We start from the raw sequence: 19,994 nt of genomic DNA on the forward strand, positions 1-19,994 counted from the left end.
ATATACAAGAAACGTTTAACAAAGACCTAGAAGAACTAAAGAGGAAGCAAACAGTGATGGAAAACACAAGAAATGAAATTAAAAATTCTCTAGAAGGAATCAATAGCAGAATAACTGAGGCAGAAGAATGGATAAGTGACCTGGAAGACACAACAGTGGAAATAACTACTGCAGAGCAGAATAAAGAAACAAGAATAAAAACAAATGAGGACAGTCTCAGAGATCTCTGGGAGAACATTAAACACACCAACATTCAAATTATTGGGGTCCCAGAAGAAGAAGAGAAAAAGAAAGGGACTGAGAAAATATGTGCAGAGATTATAGTTGAAAATTTCCCTAAGTAGTTAATCAAGTCCAGGAAGTGCAGACAGTCCCATACAGGATAAATCCAAGAAGAAATATGCCAAGCCACATATTAATCAAATCGTCAAAAATTAAATACAAAGAAAAAACGTAAAAAGCAGCAAGGGAAAAAAAAAAACATACAGGAAAATCCCCATAGGGTTAAGACCTGATTTTTCAGAAGAAACTCTGCAAGCCAGAAGGGTGTGGCAGGACATATCTAAAGTGATGAAAGGAAAAAAACCTACAACCAAGATTACTCTACCCAGCAAAGAACTCGTTCAGATTTCATAGAGAAATTAAAACCTTTACAGACAAGCAAAATCTAAAAGAATTCAGCACCACAGAACCAGCTTTACAGCAAAACCTAAAGGAACTTCTCTGGCAGGAAACACAAGAGAAGGAAAAGACCTACAATAACAAATCCAAAACAATTAAGAAAATGGTAATTGGAACATACATATTGATAATTATGTTAAATGTAAATGGATTAAATGCTCCCACCAAAAGACACAGACTGGCTGGATGGATACAAAAATAAGACCCGTATATATGCTGGCTACAAGAGACCCACCTCAGACTTAGGGACACATACAGACTGAAAGTGAGGGGATGGAAAAAGATATTCCATGCAAATGGAAATCAAAAGAAAGCTGAAGTAGCAATTCTCATATCACACAAAATAGACTGTAAAACAAAGACTATTACAAGAGACAAAGAAGGACACTGCATAATGATTAAGGTATCAATCCAAGAGGACGATATAACAATTGTAAATATTTATGCACCCAACATAGGAGCACCTCAATACGTAAGGCAAATACTAACAGCCATAAAAGGGGAAGTTGACAGTAACACAACCATTGTAGGGGACTTTAATACCCCACATTCACCAATGGACAGATGATCCAAAATAATATAAATAAGAAAACACGAGCTTTAAATGATACATTAAACAAGAAGGACTTAATTGATATTTATAGGACATTCCATCCAAAAATAATAGAATACAATTTCTTCTCAAGTGCTCATGGAACATTCTCCAGGATAGATCATATCTTGGGTCACAAATCAAGCCTTGGTAAATTTAAGAAAATTGAAATTGTATCAAGTATCTTTTCTGACCACAACGTTATGAGACTAGATATCAATTACAGGAAAAAATCTTCAAGAAATACAAACACATGGAGGCTAAACAGTACACTACTTAATAACCAAGAGATAACTGAGGAAATCAAAGAGGAGATAAAAAATTCCTAGAAACAAATGACAATGAAAACACGATGACCCAAAACCTATGGGATGCAGCAAAAGCAGTTCTAAGAGGGAACTTTATAGCAATACAATCCTACCTTAAGAAACAAGAAACATCTCAAATAAACAGCCTAACCTTACACCTAAAGCAATTAGAGAAAGAAAAACAAAAAACCCCTCAAATTTAGCAGACGGAAAGAAATCATAAAGATCATATCAGAAACAAATGAAAAAGAAATGAAGGAAGCGAGAGCAAAGATCAATAAAACTAAAAGCTGATTCTTTGAGAAGATAAACAAAATTGATAAACCATTAGGCAGACTTACTATGAAAAAAAGGGAGAAGACTCAAATCAACAAAATTAGAAATGAAAAAGGGGAAGTAACAACTGACACTGCAGAAATACAAAGGATCATGAAAGATTACTACATGTAACTATATGCCAATAACATGGACAACCTGGAAGAAATCAACACATTCTTAGAAAAGTGCAACCTTATGGGACTGAACCAGGAAGAAATAGAAAATATAAACAGACGAATCATAAGTACTGAAATTGAAACTGTGATTAAAAATCTTCCAACAAACAAAAGCTCAGGACCAGATAGCTTCATAGGTGAATTATATCAAACATTTAGAGAAGAGCTAACACCTTCTCAAACTATTCCGAAATATAGCAGAGGGAGGAAAACTCCCAAACTCATTCTACGAGGTCACCATCACCCTGATACCAAAATCAGACAAAGATGTCTCAAAGAAAGAAAACTACAGGTCAATATCACTGATGAACATAGATGCAAAAATCCTCAACAAAATATTAGTAAACAGAATCCAACAACACATTGAAAGGATCATACATTATGATCAAGTGGTGTTTATCCCAGGAATGCAAGGATTCTTCAATATACACAAATCAATCAATGTGATACACCATACTAGCAAATTGAAGAATAAAAACCATATGATCATTTCAATAGATGTAAAAAAGCTTTCAAGAAAATTCAACAGGTATTTATGATAAAATCCCTCCAGAAACTAGGTATAGAGGGAACTTACCTCAGCATAATAAAGGCCATATATGACAAAACCACAGCCAACATTGTCCTCAATGGTGAAAAACTGAAACCATTTCCACTAAGATCAGGAAGAAGACAAGGTTGCCCACTCTCACCACTATTATTCAACATTGTCTTGGAAGTTTTAGCCACAGCAATCAGAGAAGAAAAGGAAATAAAAGGAATACAAATCAGAAAAAAGAAGTAAAGCTGTCACTGTTTGCAGATGACATGATATTATACATAGAGAATCCTAAAGATGCTACCAGAATACTACTAGAGCTATTCAATGCATTTGGTAAAGTAGCAGGATACAAAATTAATGCACAGAAATCTCTTGCATTCCTATACACTCATGTTAAAAAATCTGAAAATGAAATTAAGGAAACACTCCTATTTACAATTACAACAAAAAGAATAAAATACCTAGGAATAAAGCTACCTAAGGAGACAAAAGACCTGTATGCAGAAAACTATAAGACACTGATGAAAGACACTGATGAAAGAAATTAAAGGTGATACAAATAGATGGAGAGATATACCATGTTTTTGGATTGGAAGAATCAACATTGTGAAAATGACTCTACTACCCAAAGCCATCTACAGATTCAATGCAATCCCTATCAAATCACCAATGGCATTTTTCACAGAACCAGAATAAAATATTTCACAATTTGTTAGAAACACAAAAGACCCCAAATAGCCAAATCAATCTTTTTTATTTTTTTGCTGTACACGGGCCTCTCACTGTTGTGGCCTCTCCCATTGTGGAGCACAGGCTCCGGATGCACAGGCTCAGCGGCCATTGCTCATGGGCCCAGCTGCTCTGCGGCATGTGGGATCTTCCCTGACCAGGGCACGAACCCATGTCCCCTGCATGAGCAGGCGGACTCTCAACCACTGCGCCACCAGGGAAGCCCCAAAGCAATCTTGAGAAAGAAAAATGGAGCTGGATGAATCAGGCTCCCTGACTTCAGATTATACTACAAAGCTACAGTAATCAAGACAGTATGGCACTGTCACAAACACAGAAATATAGATCAATGGAACAGGATGGAAAGCTCAGAGATAAACCCACGCACATATGGTCACCTTATATTTGATAAAGGAGGCATGAATATACAATGGAGAAAGACAGCCTCTTCAATAAGTGGTGCTGGGAAAACTGGACAGTTACCTGTAAAAGAATGAAATTAGAACACTCCCTCACATCCTACACATAAATAAACTCAAAATGGATTTAAGACCTAAATGTAAGGCCAGACAATATAAAACTCTTAGAGGAAAACATAGGCAGAACACTCTATGACATAAATCACAGCAAGGTCTTTTCTGATCCACCTCCTAGAGTAATGTAAATAAAAACAAAAATAAAAAAATGTGACCTAATGAAACTTCGAAGCTTTTGCACAGCAAAGGAAACCATAAACAAGACGAAAAGATTACCCTAAGAATGGGAGAAATTATTTGCAAATGAAGCAGCTGACAAAGGATTAATCATCAAAACATAAAAGCAACTAATGCAGCTCAATATCAAAAAAACAGGGAACCCAATCTAAAAATGGGAAGAAACCCTAAACAGACATTTCTCCAAGAAGATATACAGATTGCCAACAAAGACATGAAAGAATGCTCAACATCACTAATCATTAGAGAAATGCAAATCAAAACTACAATGAGATATCATCTCACACCAGTCAGAATGGCCGTCATTAAAAAATCTACAAACAATAAATGCTGGAGAGGGTGTGGAGAAAAGGGAACTCTCTTGCACTGTTGGTGGGAATATAAATTGATACAGCCACTATGGAGAACAGTATGGACGTTCCTTAAAAAACTAAAAATAGAACTACCATACCACCCAGCAATCCCACCACTGGGCATATACCCTGAGAAAACCATAATTCAAAAAGAATCATGTACCACAATGTTCATTGCAGCTCTATTTTCAATAGCCAGGACGTGGAAGCAACCTAAGTGTCCATTGACAGATGAATGGATAAAGAAGATGTGGCACATATATACAATGGAATATTACTTAGCCATAAAAAGAAATGAAATTGAGTTATTTTTATTGAGGTGGATGGACCTAGAGTCTGTCATACAGAGTGATGTAAGTCAGAAAGAGAAAAACAAATACTGTATGCTAACACATGTGTGGAATCTAAAAAAAAAAAATGGTCATGAAGAACCTATGAGCAAGATGGAAATAAAGACACAGACCTGCCATAGAATCGACTTGAGGACACAGGGAGGGAGAAGGGTAAGCTGGGACGAAGTGAGAGAGTGGCATGGACATATATACACTACCAAACGTAAAACAGCTAGTGAGAAGCAGCCGCATAGCATAGGGAGATCAGCTCGGTGCTTTGTGACCAACTAGAGGGGTGGGATAGGGAGGGTGGGAGGGAGGGAGACACAGGAGGGAAGATATATGGGGATATATGTATATGTATAGCTGATTCACTTTGTTATAAAGCAGAAACTAACACACAATTGTAAAGCAATTATACTCCAATAAAGATGTTTAAAAAAAAAAGTACTTGTGTCAGTGACTAGCCATGGAAGAGTCTGAGTATTATGAGGAACTGGAGTGAATGAATAAATAACTTAGTTTTGGCAAGAGGGAAACAATAGATGCAGATACTGAGAAATTTTAAGGTGGAGATGGGTGAATTGAAGGAAAGATGTTGTTGAGGTTGTCTCTTGACTGCTTCTTCAGTATCAGTGATTCTCTGCATGTGAACTCTGGACCAGCAGCATCAGCATCCCGTGGGAACTGTGAGAAATGGAAATTCTCCAGCTCTACCCTGTACTGACTGAATCAGAAACTCTGGGGTTAGAGCCCATATATGTGTGTTTTAACAAGCCCTCCAGGAGATTCTGATGCATGCTCAAGTTTGACAACATTGTTCTAGATATGTTGACCTGTGAAAAGGTCTGTTGAGGTTTGGTATGTTGTACACCTCCAAGAGTTGGTTTCATTATTGGGAGCAGCAGGGATGAGTGAATTTTAAGAGAGTGTATGAAGAGGGCCAGCTGGTTTCCAGGGGAGATGAGCTGGAGGTAACACTTCCTGGCAAGTCCATTTAGTGGTTTTACTCTTTCGTGAGATAGCTGTCATAACATATTTTAAATGAGAGTGCAGCCAGCCATGCTGGATGGTCAACAACAATAAAATTTGGGTAGATGTTTAATTGCCAAGGGAAAGACAAGAACAAAAAGACAAGGAAATTATAGAAAACGTTCTGAGGATCAGAATATAGAAGATAGTCCTTCCTTTTTTCACCCACTCTGGGACTTAATTGAATCCTGCTTGTCTTACTCACCCTACCTCCGTCTCCTGATTTTTTCCATTGAAAATCTCACAGCTTACAGATGAGCTAGAATTTACCATTCTTAGTCCTAGACTTGGTTCTAGCTATTTCAGAGATTGTCTAAAGGAGGTAAATACCTGAGCAGGAAATATGCTGTGAAATGAGATCCTTGACATTTGGAAAATCCTTAAGGCTGCTTTCCTTCCCTTTCCTTTTCTGGAGGAATTTAGGTCCCTTTGGCCTCCAAAAGGTATGCTGTGAGATCCAGGTGAGGCCAAGATCTTGTTTATCATCTTTGTGGCTTTCATTCCAGGCCCTCATTCTGAAGAAATGTCTTTCCCTATTGGTTTCTCCCTCATCCAGACTCCTCCCTTCCTTTCTTTCCTTCTTGCAACCCTACAGGGCTGGTGCAAGGAAAGATGTGCTTTAATTTGAGGGAGAAAACTATTAGGAGAGAGTATGATTGTAAATGGGCTGTAGTGGGGTGTTCTCCAAGACACTGACAATGAGGAAGGGACATTTCTATAATGCATTTACCTTTGCCTTACATAAAGGTGGTACCCTAGGTCAAAAGTGATGAGGTGGCAATAATAAGTTAATCAGCAGTGTCAATATATGTGAGGGTAAGAATAAGTAGATGAGAGGAGTGTTTTTCTTGGAGACTTTAGAAGGGCAGACCAAATAGCAAAAACTTGGCAGGAAGTCTTCCAAAAGATGTCGCTAATGTAACTAGGCATGCATACACACCATCCATCCATGCATCCATGCATGCATTCATCCATCCATCCATGCATGCATGCATCCATCCATGTACCCATGCACGCATGCATGCATCCATTCATTAGGCATCCACTATATGCCCAGCACTGTTTTAGGAGCTGAGGATATAGAGGTGAATTAGATAGGCCAATTCCTTTCCCTTGGACTTTGGTACTTGCATTTCAGTATAGCAGACAGACAATAAACATGTAAAGAAATAAACATGATGATGACAGATGATGGTAAGTGCCATCAGAGAGATTAATGGGGTGATGAGATGGAGAGTACTTGGAGGAAGGTATGTATGAACCATGAGCTCTGGGAAGGCATCTCTGAGCAGTTGGGTTCTGAGCTGACATCTGAAATCTAACAATGTGCCAGCCATTCAGAGATGGAGAGGGAGCAAAGGAGGACAGACAGGAATTTCAGGCATGTATCACTTTCTAGAAATATGAACTAGGGGGCCAATGAGTTTAAGAAAAATTATCCATAACCTGGAAACAAGTCAAGCGTGTGACTGCAAGTCCTTTCAATGGCATACTGAAGCTTTGCTTAACAGACCCAAGGATGATTGATTTTCCTACAAGAATGTACCATTGCATGATTTTGCTCTTTATTATTTATTAATTAAGAGCTCAGACTCTGTGAAGTTATATATGTTAAACTTACATATGATGCAATGATTTCTATCTAGTAGCCAAGATAACCCTGAAGTTTATGATTTATTGCTGTGAAGGACACTGATCAATTTTGTATTTAGAAATCTTAGTCATGTTTAAAGAAAAAGACTGTGTAAAACCTATCCGTCTTGGAAAATAGCTTATCATCGTATTGGTTTCCTCATTCATGAATGAGTTGATTAAAATTTGACACATGATCATTGATAGTTGGATGGGTTATGCTTTTAACTTTTTGGAAATTATATTTTGACAAGACTCACCATGGCTGATCCCAGGGCTCTAGAGTCCAGAGATCAGCCTTAATGAGTTCATGTATTCTGCCTTTTAAAAGGCAAATATCCTATTAACTTAATCAAACTCTCCAAAGGGTCTTTGTGTCCAACTGCTGACCACAGTATAATCTCTGAAGACTCCTCATATGCCCTGGCCTTGATTTTTCCATGCTCACCAAGCAATGTTCTGATGGCTAACTCTGCTTCACAAAAGTTTAGACATCAGGGAAGGAGTATGGTGGAGCATGCTTATAGTTTTTATTAAATAAATAATAAATTATATTAAAATTTTTATAAATTCATATATTGGCCTCCTGATGTATACATCTGACTCTTACATGAGTCACTTTTTCCAGGACCCATCAAGTGTGAGTGGCTCTCTAATCAAAGAAGCTGGAGACCACAGCTGGTGGATAGGACCTGGGCTGGAGCTGTCTAGCTGAGTGGCCACGCTAGGTAACACAAGGAGGCATCTCACTTGTTTCTAACTCATTGGGTAGAGACCAGGGTAATGATCATTCTAGCTTTCTTCTCCTTATTGGGATGGCTCAAAGGCATCTGCATCCTCTGTCATGAGTTTAAGGTCACAGGAAGGAAGGTCCTCACATGCTCCCAGGGGACAAATACTTTATTTCTTATGTCAGTCAGTCTGTTCTCCCCTGACAGTGGTTTCATGTGGTCCCCAGAGACAAAATCTTGGCCTTTCCGAACATTTTTGGAAGTCTGAGCACCTTATAGCAGCTGGGGTTTCATGAGCACCGTGGTCATGAAAATATGCTGACACCTCCCCCAGCTTCTGAGGAGGAGGGTCTGTGGGACTGTTCTGCCCAGCACCTAAGAAAGGGTCATTTCTCTTGGCCTCAAGAACTCTATAAAAGCTGTCCTTCTTCCTAAGAGAGAGCTCTCTTAATGTTTTATTTGAAAATTCTATTGAAAAGACTTTCCACAAGAAATGTCCGGGATGGCTGCAGATTGCAATACTTTTTCCAAAAAACCTACATTCCTCTTTAATGTTTAAAATGTGGGAGAGTAGCTGAATTCCCTACAGAAATGGACTCAGTACAACGGCCTCTCGGGATGTCAACCCAATTTGTGAAAACCTTCCTATTGACAAGGCTACATTTCAAAACATTTCCAAAAGTGCAAAAATGAAAATTGAGATCTTGAGGCAACATTTTCAGCTTCAACGTTAACAAAGTGGTGCAATGAACGATGAAAAGTGGCCTAAATAAACCCAAACACACAAGCAAATAAGAGCAACGGGCGTAAGAGAATGTCCATGTTGCCCACACACAGCATTATTCAGATGGGACAGAGAGCCCCATCGGGTTGAATTATGCCTCAATGATGCACAGAGCATCCTCATACTTTCCTTAGAAGTTCCCTCCCCATCATCATTCTTTACTACAGGTGTTTCCAGCCACACTGAACATAGCAATGAACCCCTAAATTCCAAATTTCCATGTTTTGTAGCAAGAATCAGGAAATGCTGGTGTAAGCTGTGGGCTTTCTAATGATTGAAGCCCTTTCCATGAATTTGGGGGAACTATGGGGCTGAACTGAGGCCACTGTCAAGGACTGAGATCTGGGGGTTGGAACTGGGGTGGGGTTTCTTCCTTTCTAAGCAGTAAGAGCCAGAGGTTTGTTAGAGAAAATCAGGATGAAACAAGTATGGAACTAAGTCCAAAGGATCTGAGGCCAAATAAGAGGTACTTAGGGGTCCAGGATTTAGGAGTCATATGGGGTTGGGAGTAAAGGGGGAATGTCCAGGGCAAACTCCAAGAACACACTCCAGGAGTCCAATCTGTTTGGCAGTTGTGAGCCAGTCTGGCTCAGAGAGTAAGCAAAGACAGTGAATTTGTGGAGAAGATGGCTTGGTCACACCTGAGAAGGGAGGATGGGAATAGCTGGATAGAAGCCAAGGATGAACGAATGTTAGGATTTCATACAGGAGGAAGAGCAAATATATACACACATTAGCTTTGCAGTGAGGTGGCAGGAAAAACACTGAGCTACCTAAGAGAGGTGCCAAGAAGTCAGCTAGGTTTGCATAATCAGTGGGAAGACACTGTTTCTCCATGTGCTCTTGGCAAATGGCCTGCACGAGAATTGTTTAGGAAAACCATTAAACTGAAGATTCCGGGACCACTGGGATTCTTATTCAACAGAGCACTTTTCTGACCTGCCAGGAATCCAACTTTGGGGTGTCAGGAGGGAGCTTGTGAACATGCTGTTTTAAATCACCCAGGAAGCACTACAGAAGAAGGGAGGGCATGAAGAATGAGCAAGATATTAGGTGGGTAAAAATGCCATTTATGGTTGCTTTAGACTTGTGTCCGGGCCCCCTCTCAATCCTCATGGCCTCCTGAGTTTCATCACCTCTGCTTTGATTTTGGGGACTTGCTTCTCCTTCTTTTCTGCTATTTCCTTCTCCTGGTTCTGTCTTGCTTGTGTCCACCCCACTAAGACCTCAGCTAATAACCTGGGCCTCTCTCCAGAATAAGGTCTGGGGGCAAGTTGATACAGAAGCAACTGGTCCTCCTCACCCTAGATCCCTCTTCAAGGCAAGTGGCTTCTATCAATTATCCTCAGAGGATGTCCGATAAACTCTAGGGGAAAGTCTCCAAGTTACCTGTGCAGTTTGAGCACCAGAGAAAGGGACAGGAAATGACCTCAAGGTGCTTACATGGTATCTGTCTTGATTGTTCTGGCATGACCTTTCCCCCAGTACTAGGCACAATTAGGGTGTTAATAATACTTGCTGGTGGTCCCTTCTCCTCTTTCTTTCTAAGATCCCCATCTGGAAGAATCTATTCTCAATACCAGCACTGTCTCCTAACAAATATGTACTGGGTATTAATAATGTGTTGATAAAAATCAAAGGAAATTATTAATACCATATTTCATAGAATCAAAGAGGCACATATTTATTTTCTTAACAACCACAAATTAATAGAAAACACTGTGTTATAATTTCATTGAGAGTGTTTTTTCCCCTTTAGTGGTATGGTGAATAGTTGATAGTTTCTCAGACTTTATCAAATATGTTACATAGAGACAAGTCTTCTTTCTGTTAAATGTTTGAATGATGATAAGCATTTTGGTTGAGTGAGAGTAATGGGATAAATCATCCTTTATCAGGATGATTTATTTTCTAAGGATACAACAAAATAGAGGCAGTACGATTCAACAAAAAGCATGAAATTTGACATTTGACTGCATGGGGTTTTGAGCCTCAGTTTCTTCATCTGTAAAATGAACACAATGGAATCTACCTCACAGTATGGTTAGAAGTAAATGAAGTTGTGATTTTGATAAGGACTCTAATATGCCATAGAAATCATGGATAATTTCATTCAATAGCTAAATATTAAATACATTTCATTAAGTAGCTACTATTAAATATTAAATATATATTTCATTAAATAGCTAACATTAAATATTAAATATATGTCATTAAACAGCTAGTATTAAATATTAAATATTAAATACATATATTTCTTTAAATAGTTAATATTAAATGTAACCCTAAATCTACTTAGGAAGTAATGCAATGTCTTTTACATAGTTCAGAAGACATTTCAGCTTGTTGCAGGGTTGTCTCTTGAGTTACCGAGAAAGAATCCTCTCTGAATCCTACCATAGGTACTTAAGGCTCAGTAGATGTGGCTGAGAAAACTCTAAGCCTCTGACACCTTCACAATTACTTTAAAAAATTAACCTCTGTCAGAATTAATGGAGAAACACCAGAGCATTTTCCATCATACTGGTGAATAAGACCAGAGGATGCCCTCCATCTCTACTACTATTTAACATTGTGTTGGGAGAACTGGTACACACAAATAAAGAAAAGAAATAAGGAGAACGACTAGTTAAGTAAGTAGGGCAAAACTATCTCTATTTCCATATGATCTATATTTTAAAAACTCCAAAAAATTAAGAGAAAATTAGTATAAACAACAATAAAATTTAATCAAATAGTTATTTAAGAAAACAATTCAATAGCTTTTATGTATACAAACAATAGTTATTAGAAGGTGTAATGGAAGAGAAAGAAAGAAACAAACAAACTAGGCATAAACTTAAAAACAAACATTCCAAACCTCTAAGAGGAACAGTAAGTGCTCCTGCAAACACAAAAGGAGACTTGAATGAACTGAAAGACGAGCCATGTTCTGGGCTGGAAAGACAATATTAGAAGAGATTTCTGCAAGAGGGAAGAGATATAGGAACATATGTATATGTATAACTAATTCACTTTGTTATAAAGCAGAAACTAACACACCATTGTAAAGCAATTATACTCCAATAAAGATGTAAAAAATAAAAAAGAAGAGATTTCCTTTGCAATCTCAATAAAAATACTATCAGTTTTTTTTTTTTATTCTGGTACTAGTTGCTTATAAAGCTTAATGGAAAGAACAACAAGCAAAATATCCAAGCAGACCTGAAGACCCTTAAAAATACAAAGAATACAGAAGTGAGAGAGGCTGGTTCTATCAGATATTAAAATGTGCTACAAAATGAATACCTGTAAGGGAAGAGAGTAAAAACTAGAGAAACAGGAATGGGAGCTAAACTTTTCTGAATATACTTTGTTTTGTAGTTTTGACTTTAGAATCATGTAAACATTTTATATAATTATAAGACAAAATTAAACTTGAAAAAATAAATTCTAAATGCTGAAAGCAAAATGAAACAAAGGAACCCAACCGTTCTATGGGTTAGAGCTTCAACTATAGAGAGGAATTGTCTCTAGACTTTAAAGTATGAGTTAGCATCTATAGAGAGATACATATCTTACAGAAAAAAGGAATTTCAAAATTTCAAAATTCATGAATTAAAAAAATTCATACCAGAAAGCAAAGAAACTATTAAGAACTCAAGAGCCAACTTGAAGTGGTTTTAACGGGTTAAACAAGGGACGATACAAGATTTCAAAGGAATAATTATAACTGAAATAGATTGAAACACTGGGATATATTAAAAAATCCATGAATTCTTAATAATAGTGAGGGACCCCATTAGTCACCTATGAAGGACGCTAGAGAAGTAACTTGTTATTCTGAAAATTGTTTGAAAAAAAGAAAGAATAAAGCATTTTCCAGCCTTTCTTGTACAAATCACACCTCAGGGAACCAAACAGCTGTTAAAGGGAGCTCTTCTTTACAGAAGAACTCTAAATAACAGATAAAGAAGGAATAATAGAATTAGAAAATTACCATTTTGGAAATTCTAATGAAATAATGAATCTAGGCAATGCTCCTCAATAACTTTTAAGACCATAAAAGAGCACCATCCCTTGTAAAACGTTCTTGCTACAAAACAGCCACTGAATCTGATCAAGTCCCAACTAGCTGTTTACAGGGAACACAGAGTGGGGGAAATGTGACAGAACAAACCAGCCTGATTTCTTCAAGTAAAAGAAGTTTCTTCAAGTTTCTTGGAATTGCAAGGAAAAAGAAAAAAAAAGAGGGAGAGAGAACTAACAGATTGAAAGAGACTTCAGAGACATTTCAGTCAAATGCAATGCTTGGACCTTGTTTAGATTCCGATTTGAAAAAAAAAAAACTATTAAGTAAATTAGATGGTCACATATGAATAGTGGCAGAACATTTGCTGGCATTAAGGAAGCTTAGATAATATTCTAGGTATAGAAATAGGTTTGTGCTTATGTTTATAGAAAGATTCCTTGTCCTTTAGAGATACATATTGCAGTATTTTCAGATGAAATGGTATGGTGTTTGGGAGAGGACCCCATAGTGACTTACATTGGCCCCAGGCCCTTTTGCCTTCATGGACCCCCTCTTACCATAATAGATTTTGGGGATCCTAAAAATGTTATTGTTTTCTGATGTGAGAAAAAAATGGAAACATTTTATTCAACCTTACAATTTCATTTTTCCTTCTGACTTTAAAAGAAATTAAAACGTTCTTGTAGGTTCTTAAAAGTATCATGTGTTCTGGCACTACGCTTGCTTTACCTAATGAATGAGTGAGCCCTGGTCTGAGATTGGCTTCAAAACGATCTAGTGGTAGTTGGGGGTGGCAGGGTGACAGAAAATGGTTATTGGGAGTACAGATGAAATAAAATTGGCCACAAGTTAATAATGGTTGAGGCTGTGTGATGGGTGTGGGGAGGGGGGTGGGTTATCATAACCCACTACTTTTATGGATGTTTAAAATTTTTCATAATAAATAAATTAAAGCATCAATTTCTGAAAAGTACTTATTTGAATGCTTTTAAAAAACTTTCCCATAGAGGAGGAAAAAAATAAATAAAACCAAAAGAAAAACCTGGTTTTATTTAAACTTGGTGCTAGTGTGGACCCTGAATAAAAGAGATTTAAAGATATCAAGTCTCGGGGCTTCCCTGGTGGCGCAGTGGTTGAGAATCTGCCTGCTAATGCAGGGGACACGGGTTCGAGCCCTGGTCTGGGAGGATCCCACATGCCGCGGAGTAACTAGGCCCGTGAGCCACAACTACTGAACCTGCGCGTCTGGAGCCTGTGCTCCGCAACAATAGAGGCCGCGACAGTGAGAGGCCTGTGCACCACGATGAAGAGTGGCCCCTGCTTGCCACAACTGGAGATAGCCCTCACACAGAAACGAAGACCCAACACACAGCAAAAATAAATAAATTAATTAATAAACTCCTACCCTCAACATCTTCTTAAAAAATATATATATATATATCAAGTCTCATTTGGGACAAAGACCTCATTATGAGAGTTTTGCCAAGACTGAGAATCTAAATGGACAGAGGGTTTTAAAATGTTTTCTTTTCTGGTCTTTTTTTTTTTTTTTTTTTTGATGTGGACCATTTTTAAAGTCTTTATTGAATTTGTTACAATATTGCTTTTGTTTTATTTTTTTGGCCGTGAGCCATGTGGGATCTTAGCTCCCTGACCAGGGATAAAACCCACACCCCCTGCATTGGAAGGCAGATCCTTAACCACTGGACCACCTGGGAAGTCCCCAAATTTTTTAATTTAAAAGTTCACTTTCTGGGTTTTCTTGGTGGTGAGGAGTTGCTGCCTGCCAATATGGTACCATTTTATTTCAGAGAAAGCTGAATGGGAACAACATTATGAGCATTTCTCAGTGGCCTTTGTGATGAAATAATCAATACAAATAAAGGGCAATACAGGAAGTCTCTCCAGCTTTTCAGAAAAGCTGCATTTGGTGATTGTGAGCAGGTGAGTGATGATATTGGGTTTGTCACCTAATGAGCTCAGCACACCTGTGTGGGGGGATTCCCCCGTCCCCCCCCCCCCCCCCACTGCACCCGCCAGTGACGCACTGCTGACCTCTTAGCACCTCCCTGCTCCTCTGTCCATTCACTCCAGAAACAGTTACTGAGTATCTGCTCTGTGCCGAGCGCTGGGCTGGATGCCTGGATACACAGGGGAAAAAACATGGTTCTCACCCTGAAGGGGCAAACTGGGAAGAAAGAGTCACCTGCTGGGGAAAGAGATGGAAACGGAAATGTTCCAAACAAGTGAAGTATCTCTATGAGGTGGGTACAGAGGGCTAGAGGGCACCCATAGAAGCTAAAGAGATCAGGGAAGGTTTCTGGAAGTGGAGGGATATTGGAGAGACCTGAAGGAAAGTAGCAGATGATGATAATCCAAGAAAAGCAGAAGAATGAAGAAGGCATCAGGCAGAGAGAGGCACGTGCCAAGCCCTGAAGGCTTGGAGAGGGCAGGGTGGGTATGAGTGCTGGGCAGAGAAAAGGTGGTGGAGGGGAGGCTGGGTGGTGGAAGGTGGTGGGGGGCACTGAGCCGCGGAAGGACTGTAATGAAGGAGCAAATATCTGTACCAGGAGTTCTCAGTGTGGGCTGGGACCAGCAGCATTAGCGTCACTCAGGAATTGTAGAATGCAAATTCTCAGGCTCACTCCAGACCCACCTAATCAGAAACCCTGGGGATAACACCTAACAATCTGCGTTTTAACAAGCCTTCTAGGTGATTCTGACGCATTGGTCTAAATGATTTTACCCTCCAGGGGACATTTCATAATGTCTGAATACACTTTTGGCTGTAAGACTGATGGGGGTGAAGTATTACTACAAGTGTTTAGTAGCCTGGGATGCTGCTAAACATCCTACAATGCACAGGACAGGTCCCCACAACAAAGTCCAAATGTCAATGGTACAGCTGTTGAGAAATCCTGATCCTCCCTTTCTCTGTCTCTCTCTCCTTGCTTCCTTCATTCCTTTCCTTTTCCTTCCTCCCTCTCTCCCTCTCTCTCTTTCTCTCTCTCTCCTTTATTCCCACTTGTCCTCTACAGACAGCAGAGCACTCAAAAGGCCACAAAATGCTCCTTTTCTGCATTTTAATTTATTCAGTTACAGATAACCCTCCCCTTTTATCTGATAACTCACCATGACTAAGTTGACCTATGGCTAATGTAGGCATTATCTTATTTCTCCCCAAAGGGTCCATTTATCTCCCTGGGACTGGGATGGGGTGGCTCAGAGTATAGGTGACAATCCCCAACCCAGGCCTGAAGCTGTAGGTCTTGGCAACTGTGAATATGAGCTTATACACGAGGCCCAAACAGCCAGGAGTCCTGATTTTGGCATGAAAGACAATTCCAGTGGGCTTGGAGGCTCCCACAGGAGATATTAGGGACAACTCTGAGCAGCTCCTCCAGACCACAGAAGTAAGCATGTCCAAAGATAGTACAAAGTCCAAACAAAATGGTTTTAAACAAAGATGTAAAGTCACATTAAGAGTTTGGGACTAACCAATGGATAGGATTCTAAACTGATGGATGACATTGACAAATGCAAATAATTATATCCATCAGAAGAAGGTTTACAGGGCAAAAAGAGTGAGGAAAGTGTAAAGTTACAAAGACAAACATTGGCAGTGCCCATCTAACACTTTCCAGGGGAGTTGGTGCCCCCAACATGAATGTTTAGTCTGCCTAACAGACATATAATCCCATTGGGGTGGTAGGTGTCCCAGGCTTTTAAGGTCTCAAGCCATTAACCACCTCCATTATCCAGCTTCCCTGGCTCTGCTTTTAGGCTGTCACACAACCTTCTGAAAACTGTCTTCCCCATGGTTTGCCCACATGGAGAAAATGCTCTGGTAAAGCTGATATGAATGTTGAATCTGCTTGAGGGTCATGTTTCTCACTGAACATGAACCTGTTGGCCTTTTGATTTATAGCTCTGGCCTCTATTGAATTTACTCAGTCGTCCTGAGTTGGTAGAGTCACCTCTGGGACACTGACAACATGGAGCTTCTGGACTTCCAAGGTAGAGAGAGGGCCAGACGAGGGACCACAAGGAATGACTCTGGGAGTCTGCTTCAGGCACTTAGCCTATTGTCCTCCTTTGATCGTCCTGACTCTTATAATGAGTCTTTTCTTCCAACTTCTACATTCCCATGATTCTCAAAAAGCCTGTGTGGTAGACTGAAAAAAGTGGCCACCATACTCTGCAGCTCCTCCCGCCAAGAGGTAGAGTCCATGTCCTATTTCCTCATCCCTGAATCTGGGATGGCTGTGTGACTGGCCAATAGAACGCAGAGGAAGTGACCTCATGTGAGTCTGAGACTGGGCCTCGAGATGTGCATGTTTTGTCCTGGCTCTTTTGGACCCTAAGGTTGCTGAGTGTGTAAGTCAAGCTAGCCTGCTGATCGATGAGAGACAAATGGCCCCGCCACCCTGATCATTCCAGATGACAGCCAGACAAACTCCAGAAGCAGAGGTGTCCTGCTCAGGTAAGCTGACTGCAAATACATGAGGAAGTCCATGCAAGACCAAGAAAAGAGCCTCCTAGATGAACTCAACTTGACAATGTACAGAATCATAAGCTAAATAAATGGCTATTGTTTTAAGCATTAAATTTTGGAGTAGTCTGTCATGCAGCGGTAGATAACTGATAACAACAGTATTTGTGTTTTTAATAACTCCCAAATATACCCTGAACTTATTGCCACAGTTTCTCTCCTAGAGGCCATGGGATTTGCCACTTAACGTAACATGATTGAGATTTATCTCATGTTATCTCAGGAGCTTCGATGGCTCCAGCAGAAAGGAGAGCCCTTGTTTCTTCCATCAAGATGCTAAGAGATTTGGGTAAATGATACAGAAGATTTGGGGTTTGCCAACATTCACTTGAAGAGAAAGAGGAGGGGTAAATATGTAAAATTACATTTCTCAGACAGACAGATTTCTGACCTTCAGCCGGCGGTCGGGATCTCCACTGCATAGAGAATTTACTGATACTTTGAATGATTTCCAGGCTGGGCTTAAGTTATTCATCACAACCTGAGGAAAAAAGGAGAGGAGTGGTGGGTGGGAGAGTAAGTGCTTGACATTTTCACATTTCAACATAAAAACTGCTTGAGAAACACTGTGGTGCTTATGATAAGGACAATTGTCTGGAAAAGGTGCCTTAATGAAAACTTGGAGTAGTAAACCTTTCAAGGGTGCCCACTAGGTGGATCGTTATGGGCAGAACTCTTGCGGTCACTGGCCTGGCTGTTATTTCATGAATAATGACAATAATATTGTCCAGTATGTGGATGCTGGAGAAGACCCCTTCTATATCCAAAGGGGTTGGGATTAAGGAGATGGGCTGCCTCTGCCTCTGAGAAAGTATCGCCAGTTCTGTAGGACTGTCAGTCCTATGGCATAAATTCTCTTCTAATGAGGTCAGCATACGTAAAGCCTGTCGGTGTGTGTGGGGGGGGGTGTGGCAGGACAATTCTACTGCTGAAGAACTGAGCAGTCTTTGGTGACCTGTGACCTTGGTTAGATCAGATTGCAAGTCAGAAGAAAAGTTTCTAGAAGAAAAATCCCAGGAATACATTTATACTAGGTATGCTCGGAAGGCATAACAGGGCAGATCTTCAGGATCACAAACTAAGACTGCAATATTGTGAAACCCTTTTAAAAGCAGTTTACTAATCATGAACTTGGCTAAATCCTGCCTGAGGGTCTATTCGAGTCAAGTCTTATTCTGCCATCAGATGATTCAGTAATTCAATTTGGTTTAGCGTATGAGTATTTGCTCTGTGCCTAAGATTGTACTGTGTACTCTAGGGCAGGGGCTACCAAAGTGTGGTTCCTGGACCAGCAGGAACTTGGTAAAAATGCAAATGTCTAGATTCCACCGAGACCTACTGACAGAAACTCTCGAGGTGGGCCGTTAGGTGATTCTGATGCATGATATTTGAGAACCACTGCTCTAGGGGACATACAAACGAAGTTAAATGGAGTTCTGTCATATTGACTTTTCTTCCTATGAAGTTTTTAGTTAGCAGAGCCTTAGAATTGTAAAAAAATTAATTCTCTATCTACATAACATAATTATTTTATAAGTGATTCCCTCTTCTCCTGAATTCCTTAATATAATGATGAATTATTGATTATACTGTAGGCTCATTATTACATTTCCTTTAATGCATTAAAAAGTAGAAAAATAATGTTCCTATGTGACTGCTTTTTGTTCTCATTCGCTGAATGAGCAAAGTGATAGTGAGAAGAAAAGTTAGATAAAATTGTTTTGGTTAATTTAAATTTCTCACCCTTGTATAGAAATACTAAAAAGTGAAGATGTTTCATTACAACAGTTTCATAAAACTCAATAGCAGATCAAAATTTCAACTAGAAATTTCCGCTGAAATTAAAATCTCTGTGTGTGTGTGTATGCACACACACACATGTGCTTACCCAGAAAGAAAGGTATTGCCTGGTATTTTTTTTGTATCTATTGAGTAAGAAAGAGGAAAAATCAATGTTATGTTGATTGACTCATTGGAAAACTTCACAATCACAATTCTTATGAGATTCCAGGAGCCCCTCACAATGGGTATGGGGAAGAGTTAGAGGGGAACAGGGGAATTTACCTCTTCTTGGAGGGATGCCGTCAGGAGTGAAGAAGAAGTCTAACAATATGCCACCCCTCTTCTTTCTCCCTGCACATTCAAGTCCCCGTGCACTGGCTCGAGAAAAGTCATGAATGGGTACGACTTCTGATTCTCCCCAACATTTAGTTACTTCTCCTGAGAGAACTTTGTCCCACCAAAGGAATCTTTATGTGGGAAAAAGTTCTATTTGGTGATGGTGATGGGGTGCCACTCAGGGAAACCATCCCAGTTGCATTTGAAACTATTCCCCAGGGAATAGTTTGTGACTGTCCAAAGAATCACATTATACTATCACAGGGAGTGGACATAACTATCAATATTCAACTCCATTCATGTATTCATTCTTTAGTAGACACACTTTATTAAATGCTAACCATGTACCAGATGACATCCACAGAACTAGCCCGTCCAAGACTATTCGAT

At 39.5% G+C, this 19,994-nt stretch overlaps 1 protein-coding gene across 2 annotated transcripts in view; it reads right to left on the minus strand.

The window, feature by feature from the left end:
• The window catches only part of CPNE4 (copine 4), a 565,144-nt gene that overhangs the window by 114,708 nt on the left and 430,442 nt on the right, over positions 1-19,994 (minus strand). For both annotated transcript variants that reach the window (XM_073803688.1, XM_033855295.2), the window contains exon 7: positions 17,878-17,967. In XM_073803688.1, coding sequence (XP_073659789.1) covers positions 17,878-17,967 — 90 coding nt within the window. The remainder of the gene's footprint in view (positions 1-17,877; positions 17,968-19,994) is intronic.

This window comes from Tursiops truncatus, chromosome 4 (assembly GCF_011762595.2).
Source record: "Tursiops truncatus isolate mTurTru1 chromosome 4, mTurTru1.mat.Y, whole genome shotgun sequence".
In the NCBI taxonomy this organism is placed as follows: Eukaryota; Metazoa; Chordata; class Mammalia; order Artiodactyla; family Delphinidae; genus Tursiops; species Tursiops truncatus.